General features: G+C 40.6%; 2 protein-coding genes across 2 annotated transcripts in view; one reads left to right on the forward strand and one right to left on the reverse strand.

The window, feature by feature from the left end:
• Positions 1-3,179, forward strand: part of LOC104160472 — a 16,906-nt gene extending 13,727 nt beyond the window's left edge. The window contains exon 8 of the mRNA XM_009698600.1: positions 3,136-3,179. Within this exon, the coding sequence (XP_009696902.1) occupies positions 3,136-3,179 (44 nt within the window). The remainder of the gene's footprint in view (positions 1-3,135) is intronic.
• A 185-nt stretch (positions 3,180-3,364) lies between these two features.
• LOC104160474 (protein MMS22-like) overlaps positions 3,365-8,830 on the reverse strand; it is a gene marked incomplete at its 5' end in the record, with an annotated part of 26,801 nt that continues 21,335 nt past the window's right edge. Inside the window, 4 exons of the mRNA XM_009698601.1 lie at positions 3,365-3,446; positions 5,746-5,913; positions 7,080-7,176; positions 8,574-8,740. Of these exons, the coding sequence (XP_009696903.1) occupies positions 3,365-3,446; positions 5,746-5,913; positions 7,080-7,176; positions 8,574-8,740 (514 nt within the window). The remainder of the gene's footprint in view (positions 3,447-5,745; positions 5,914-7,079; positions 7,177-8,573; positions 8,741-8,830) is intronic.

Raw genomic sequence — 8,830 nt, forward strand, 5'->3', positions numbered from 1 at the left:
AATCTACTCTTTTTTAGTTCAAAGCCATTGCCCCTTGTCCCATCACTCCATGCCCTTATAAAAAGTCCCTCCCCAGCTTTCTTGTAGCCCCTTTAGGTACTGGAAGGCTGCTCTAAGGTCTCCCTGGAGCCTTCTCTTCTCCAGGCTGAACAACCCCAACTCTCTCAGCCTGTCCTCACAGCAGAGGTGCTCCAGCCCTCGGATCATCTTCGTGGCCTCCTCTGGACTCGCTCCAACAGATCCATTTTCTTCTTGTGCTGAGGACCCCAGAGCTGAAGGCAGTACTGCGGGGGGGTCTCACCAGAGCAGAGCAGAGGGGCAGAATCCCCTCCCTCGACCTGCTGGTCACCTTGCTTGGGATGCAGCCCAGGGCACGGTTGGCTTTCTGGGCTGCCAGCGCATGTTGCTGGGTCATGAGCCTCTGAGGTAGGTATTTGAGTTGCTGGTAATACCAGAAACATCTATTGCTTCTGGTTCCAAGTTAAAACGCTTACACACCACCTATACGCACACTGGCAAGTAAACTACTCTGAAGCAAGAGGTCTAAGTTTAACATCAGGGAATCGCTCAGAATTCTTGTTGGCTGCTGTCCGATGTCACTGCACACAGAGGTATCTGCTGGATAAGCCCCAAGATGATGTTTTCAGCTGCCCAGGAGCCAAGCTCCAAGCCAGCAGGCTATCACTCCCTGGCAGAACTAACAGCCGAGTTGCTCCTGCTCTCACCCTTCTCCTACCGTGCACGCCAGGTGCAATACGGATGCCTCAGCACACACCCACCCATTTCAGCTTTGTACAAACCACCGCGGGGATGAATCTTTAGTGGAGGGAGAAGAGGAAAGCAAGCGTGGCAGGGGCTGAGTTCCTTCCCTCTGACAGGGTAAGGATACCACTCAGCAGTAGGTGGAAGTCTTATTTTCAGATCTCCTCTGTACCTGACTTACAGCAAGGCTCCAGCCTATTGCTAAGCCGAGTGACAAGGCAGACTTTGCATCCATAGGCAGACGAACTGCTCCTGTCAGTGGTGGCAACCAGAGTAAAAGCTTTCCAGGATCTCCTCCTCTTTACCTTAAGCAGTTCTCCATGCATTGTAGAAGGAAGCTAGACATTTGTATTGCTTTTAAACCAAACTGTTCATATGTAAAATAATATGAAAGGTTTAATTTAAATAATGTTCAGCATCCTAAGTAGCCTTTATACAGACAGCATCTAGTAAGACATAATATATAATTTCTTTTAGTTCATGGGGGTTTTCACTCTTTACTTTTTCTGTATTGTACTTAAACCCAGCACTTTCTTCTTTCCTCCTCACTGGTTTTGGACTGCTGTTTTGGTGTGTACTTGGAAAGTCAGTCTAGCCTAGCACTCTGCAAGCCTTCACCTCATTAACAGTATCAGAACTGTCAGTCACATCTGCAAATGTCCATACCAAACAGACCAAACCAGACTGCCCATTTGGCAGTGGCTGATGAATACAATGCAAAATGCTTTATTTCTGTGTGCATTAACTTTTTGACAGAGAAGAATGATAACTTCCAAACTGTTTAAATTAGCTTCTCATGCACCAGGAGCTGCTAACGCATTTACATAAAGCCCTGTTGCTTTTTCAGAAACTTCCAACCACTACAGATAGTATTAAATATGTCTTTAACAACCTACTAAACACATCATTAAATGTTTTGTTACAATATCTGCTCTATCGTTTAAAAGTCAAAAGTTTTACTTGCAGGAAGTCATCCTACAGTCAGACACCTGTTCTGTAATCTGCTGTGTGGTAGGACTCAAATTTCATGAGACATCTCTATTAATCTCTCTTGGAGAGGTTTTTATTTTTATTTTTTTTTTGTATTTATTTTTTTAAAAAGCTTTTTAGAAGCGCAATCCTCCCGAGATGAATAAAACTCCTCCCAGGTACAGCAGCTTACAAGAAGCCACAAGGCAGGTTCACTAAGTCACTTTCGTAATGAAAAGCCCCTCCATGTTCTGCACTGTTAAGTAGCCTAAAGAGGCTTTTAGTTCCTGCATTATCTGAAGTAACGATAGCTGATTTAGGCAAAAAGATTATCGAGTTCGACTTGATAAGATTACTGTAATGAAAAAGCAGCTGCTCTGAACAAGATTTTAGGGATTTTTATGGAGCTATTAGAGACAAAAATAATCTTTCCTTCTCGTTAATATCCTAAAGTTAAAATTTGAATAACTTTACAAGTAAGCAGCCTGTTCACCAGTGTTGTCATTAAAGGGCAAACTTGTCACTCCCCAAATCCAGTGAGTAGTTGCAGAAATACAGGTTATTGAAGGAAGTGAAAAATGCAAATAGCACAGCCATTAATCAAAGTTTCCCTGAGAACTTTAGGAGAAAAAAAAAGTAGAAAATGTTACAGAGCTAGACTTGTCCTGGAAAGACCCAAAAGATAATCTATAACACAGCAAAATATTTGAAAAAAATCCAACTTTCCAGGTAAACAGGAGTAATTACTAGCCTACGATCAAATGGAATAAATTTCCCAAAGGAGTATTTTCTTTAGACGTCTGTCCTCTCCTCTTTTTTCTCACACCATTTACACCCAGTCTCAGTTAAACAGATAATTAACAGTGTCATGACTAATAAAAAGATTGTGGGATCACTGAAAATTATGAGTTAATTTTAAGAACATAGTATTGAAAGGGAAGAGAATAGGAAATCTGTACCTACCTTTTCTTATATTACCCACAAAGACAACAGAAGAGATTTCACATTGGAATCTGAAAGACTTTAATGTTTTGATACAGGTGGAAGGTTAAGACAGCTATATACATTTTGTACAACATCATACACACAAGCCCTCTCTTAACAAACCACAGCTCTATCATACTGGCGCAACTCCTGGTGAATGCACTGCATTCAACAAGTTCAGTACGAGAGATCACGGGGTTTTTCTCATTCTACTAAAATAATAAATTAGAAATTACAAAGTTATGATTTTCTTACGAAGATACTAAATAAGATTTTCAAAAGTGCAGTGTTGAGAGGGTCAGGTCTTGCTCAATGTGAATTGAGTTGTGAAATTACTTTGAAATCCTACCTCCAGTGTTGTGATACAGGCTCCGCTCATATAGGCATTTTAACATGTAATAAATTTGCTGTACCTTTCAGTCGCCATTCAACAGTACATTGAGAGCTACTCCTCAGATGCATGACAATATTCAAATACCACAGAAATTATTAAAGATAATATATAACCTGAGGGAAGAAACCCCACAAAATTGATAAATGTATTTCTATTGTAAAGATAAAGAACTTGGCTAGTGTGTCGTAGAGTGTAGTTTAAGGCATCGACAGTGTCAGAACATTCAAGAGGAAAGGATTAATCACCAGCACACTGCTAACCTGTCTCATTTTCCAGTTTTTGTATCTCATTTTGTCCAGCCTCTGCGAGGTAAGATAAGAGTCTTTTATAGGCTTCTCTGTTGAAAAAAAAACAAAAGAATGTAACACGTTACTTAAACAATCTCGCACATCCTTGGAGTAAAAGCGCATAATTCCCAAACACATTGTTTACATAGCAGGATATTAAAACACAGTAACTTCCCTCCCCCGTCCCCATCTATTCAACTGCTTTGTTTGCTGTGAATTTTTAGCACGGCCAGGTTGGAAGAGCATTGTTTACAGCTGGAAGTATAGTGAAGAGGCTTAGAAGTCTACTTGCTTAGTAAACTGCTGGGAAATGGAAATTTTTTATTTTAAGATGTAGAGTTTCCATGGCTTAGACGAGACTGGCATTCAGACTTCATCGTGTTTGCTGTCTGATTTCTGCATGAGCAATCTCTCTGTGGCTCATGCTACAGCACAGAGATGTGAGCCACTGGCACTAGGGTGCAGACTGGCACTGCCACAGATTTAGTCCATCATCCTCAAGAAAGGGTAATGACTGTTTTAAAATAAACCTGGAATTCAGAAGGGATTCACTGTCACTCAAGTGGATTTTCCAGAAGAGTGCATATGTGTTGACGAGACTTTTCACCTTAAGTTCATTCTAATACTCTCCAACCTAGACAATATAATTATTGTTAAAGTACTGCTTCTGACATTTAGGTCTATTCTAATTATCTATCTTTGTCATGAAATATTAACTTGAGCAAATAAAAATGCAGTTTTCATACTAGCTCCTTGCAATAGTAACACCGGACATCACCACTATAAGCATCTAATGCAACTTCTTAACTTTTTTTCTTTTATATATATGGGTTTGCACTTTAACGTCTACAGTAATTGCACAGAATATGTTAATAGAATGTTATTTAGTGGCCAGGACTGAAGAGAGAAAATCAGTTATTAGTGTTCTTAGACTACAGTGTGCATGGATCACCTTAAGACTGCTGGGTAATGGAGCACGTTCTAAATACAAATCGTTAATGCAAAATATCATTCAACAGATTAGATAATATATAGGTTAAGTGATGAGGCTAAAAGAAATTTAGCTCTTCAGTAATCTCCAAGCATATATTTCAGGAAGTTCAACCAACCTGCTTTTTTTCATATTTTGTACATAAAGGGATGAATTTTGCCTTACTAACAGTATAAAAAAAAAAGAAAATCAGCTATGAAATACATTATCAAAAGATCAAAAGCAGGTAGTATGAAAATCCTGCACATAATGGTACTTCAGTCTCACCTTGGGTGAATCCCTTTAAATAAAAGCAAATGTATTTGTTGGTAGAGGATAATTCAAGGTGAATAATATAATGACAAATGAGTTAGTTAAATACATTTTTCACTAAACGGAAAATTAATACCCTGTGACTAAACTTTACTGTCTCATGAGTTACACTCTCGCACAACTCCGTCCTTTGGGTTTTGTAGAGCCCCGGCCCTGCCAACGGGCCCCCCCAAACTCCTCCAGCCTGAGGCGTGACTAGGATCCTGCCCTTTGGGTAGTCCCAATACATGCCTTAATGCAAACCCTGAGGCCAGTTCCTTGCCCAGACCAGAGGAGAGCCAAGGGCCAGCCTTCCAGCGAGCGGAGCTGCCTGGAGGAGCCCTTTTGGCTCGGGTGCCACCCTGGGCAGAGATTCCTGGAGTTTTCTAACAGCATTTATAGAGGTGCTGAAAGTTGGGTGCTGCATCTGCACCCAGAGACACCAGCACCTGTGCCGAGCTGCTCGCCTCGTGCCCCGTTTCCTCCTCATGCAGGATGGATTCACAAGTCAAATCTTTCTGTCCTAAGTTCTTGGGGGGCAAACGGAGGAAGTGTGAGCCTGCTGTGCCTGTCGGAGAGAGGAGGCCAGCCTCTTCTGGACACCCACAACTCTCCTACGTTTAGATTATGAGAGAACTCTTGAAATTAAGCTATAGGTATTTCTTTTCCAAGCATCTCGGATCATACCTGATTATACCGGAATTTTACATATGACCCATACAATCCTCTAAAAGAGGGGCTGACAGGAAAATTCTTTGGGGCAGGAATTCTTCTTTATTCTGTTTTGCAATATCCAGCATAGTGAGCGGAGGCAACCTGGCTTTGCATAAATTCTACTGGGGTCTGTAGACCCTAAATGTCAAAACATCTCTGAAAATATTTAGCAAACATAGATGGTTTAAAACCATGAAAGGCCTGAGCAAAGAGAGATTTCTGGCTGAAGACACTCAAAAAAAAAAAATTCACTCATTCTTGAGTACCTGTGCTGCTGTCTAACACTGCTTTCTTTCAAGAGAATAAATCTTTACTGCTCATTGTCAAAAAACAGTATTAAATAAAAATCAAACCTCTGTGCAGCATTTCTTCCGAGACCTTGTTTGTGCTCCGAATCCTTCAGAGACTGGGTGATTGTGGGAATCAGGCCGGTAACTAATGTCTGATCCCAGACCGCCAGTGTTTCGAGTATGCTGAAAACCCGGTGATCATACACGGCAGCATAGTCCTGGATAAACTGCCTGAGGGGACAGAGCGACACTTAATGCAAGGTCAAAACGAGATGCAGAGAACATGCCAAGAACAACTGAAGAGTCTAATCAGAACAAGCAATCTGGCTGCATGGCAATTTTCATATTGTTACACTGAAATGCTCTACATGGAATACTTTCTTTAAACGAAGCCATGCTTTTGAAGGCTAATGCTAAATTCCCACACGTTTATTTTCAAGCAAATTGGCAGATTCTGCTGTTGTTTCACCAGGGTTGACTTGTTCCAGAGCACTGCACTTTGTAATGTGTCTGAATGCAAAACTAAAACATTTATTTATTACTTAATAATAATTAAAAGAAGAAACAAAACAGCAAAACAAGAGATCTAGATTCAAGTCTGTGGAAATAATGTTGGCATTTCTTATAAAGCTCCACTGGACGTTGAGCAGGGCAGACCACTGGATGGAAGTGCACCTATTTGTCTTTCCTGCAGGTTTGAGGTCTTTAAAGATCACAGATTACATTCAGATCAGAAATAACACCCGAGGGATGACACAGCCCATGAAAGTGATGTATCACGTACGGACTGGCACGCCCACAAACATCCGTTCTTATTTCTGTGAGTCTCTCTGGAGCTTTCATCTAGACATGAGCCAATACAGCACCAGTGCTCGGGTCTGCAAAATGTCTTTGGGTCTCAGCTCATGCAGCTCTTCTACTGCATCCACGTGAGAAACAGGATTCATTTTGCAGAGGTATGGAGTAAGTATAATTTACATTGTAATAATCTATTATTTATTTGTCACAAAATCGAATCAATAAAAAAACACCCCTAAGCTTGTTAGATGACGATTTGATCTCCATTATATGCGCTTCAAATTAGCCACACACATCTTTCACGGCACCTAATGCAGACCATCAACATTCCCGAGGAGTTTTCCCCATTGCAGCAGGAACACACCTCTATTATATACCTTTCAAAACAGTACCTAATCCATGAGAACGCTCTTCTACTTTTTTGGTCTGGCTTTTTGGCCAAGCTGTGTTTAAAACCAGTGCCAAAAGTACCGTTATTTAAACACCATAAACAAGTGACAATGCAGAATGTTAAGGTTAATTAGTTATTTTAAAAAAACATGTTTGCTGTCAATTGGCTTGCAGTAGCTTCACTGCCAATTGGCATATTTTCTGGTTACCTAAATACAGAAGTCAGCTGGGTGGCACGTTCTCCTCCTGACCCTGCTTGGCAGCCTTCTACCATGTACTGTACAATGTCTGTAGATATTTTTTTAACTGTAAAAGAAAAATCACAGGATTCACACAGAGCTCTTGAACTGACCATCTGGAGAACATCTTTCATGAATAGTGAAATTTTTAAATGAGAAAAAAATGGTTTTATCTTACATTGATGCAAGGGAAATGACTGTGAGAGCAGTTAGATTGACTACAAAGAACTGGATGAATCACAGATTCATGCAAAAGTCTTATTTTCACCACCATTATCCTTTAAACAGAGAGATTTTTAAGTACACTGTGGTCTCTTTAAGTCAAAGCAGAGAGACATACACTTGGTCGAAATAGATATTTTATTAAATTTCAGTTCTGTTTGTATTCTATAGTCATTCCTATTTGAATTAAAGAAAAGCAGTCATGGCATTATATCCTCCCCAAAGCTATACAGATCTGCTCCTTACTTTCAGTGGTGGATATTGTTCTGAAAGCCACCCTACCTCTTTTTTTAAGGGGGAAAAAAAAAAAAGAACTCACAAAACAGCACTGTTTTCTTCCCCCTAATTGATCCCAAATAAACATTCAAGTTGCAAGATGCAGCTCTGCCTTTATAAAGGTGGGATTGGGCTGCAAGGACTTTTCTACAAGGACGTGGAGGAGCCCAGCCTCGGCAGCACAAGACATTCAGCTCACTCTACTCCATAGCACGTTGCAAAGCCAGTACTCGCAGCTTCAGGCAGATACGGCTATGATGGCAAAAGGGGGGAAGAAAGGTGTGTGATGATTCAGCTGATTTCCTAAACATACCTTGTCCTTGAAACTTTCATAAGCCAGAATCAAAAAGTACTTTATTAGACAAAATTCCTAGAAGTCAGAGGTGAATCCCCATCTTAATGCCTCTACTGACAGCAAGAAGTGGAAATTTTGAGCTTATGCACATTCATTATACAACTGTGGGGGGAACAGAGTGCTTCATTTTTTTAAGAAGCTAAAAATAAAGAAGTTCTCACTACCAAACAAAGGATGCTAAAAGAAGCAAGAAGACTCAAAGATGCCTTCGGAGAGCAACATCCTACTTTTAAACCACTTATAATGCCTCTATGGGGAGAACATACGCTAGTCATCTTTGGTCTCAAACCTTTAGGTGCAAGAAAACTTCCACAGTCACCAACTCTGGGAGAAATGAGATGGGAAGGATGGGGAGAAAAGAAATGCTTTTCAGATTCCTGAGAAGTTGATGATTAGTTCATTAGAGAGCAAAACAAGACAGGACTTCTCTGCCTCTTGGAGACAGAAGTCCCAGACCAGTTAACAAAAAAAGAAAGCTTGTCCAGTTTATCTGGTCAAAATATCTCATTCATCTCATCTAAAGAGTCTTAAATATCTAGATGAAAGATGCTCAGCAGTACAAAAATGTTACAGGTGTGCAGAGAGGTATTTAAAGCAAACAAGCAGCTCACCTTGTAGCTCATTAACCAGTACCATGCATTTCAAGATGGCCGGGAGAACTGAGTCAATGTCACACGGTTCAGTGCTCTGGGTTCTCTGAAGTACCTCAAGAATGAAAGCAAGAACTGAGGCCAAGCGAGGAGGTGGAGCATTCCCTTTGAACTGCAGGTAGTTTTCACTGGCAAGACAAAGCAAACGAGAACAAAGTCTATAATTTGGTTTTTTACATTCAATGCAAGCACTGTATACCTTAAAATAACTGTGATAT

The sequence above is a fragment of the Cariama cristata genome, unplaced genomic scaffold, assembly GCF_000690535.1.
Source record: "Cariama cristata isolate BGI_N322 unplaced genomic scaffold, ASM69053v1 scaffold10884, whole genome shotgun sequence".
Classification (NCBI taxonomy): Eukaryota; Metazoa; Chordata; class Aves; order Cariamiformes; family Cariamidae; genus Cariama; species Cariama cristata.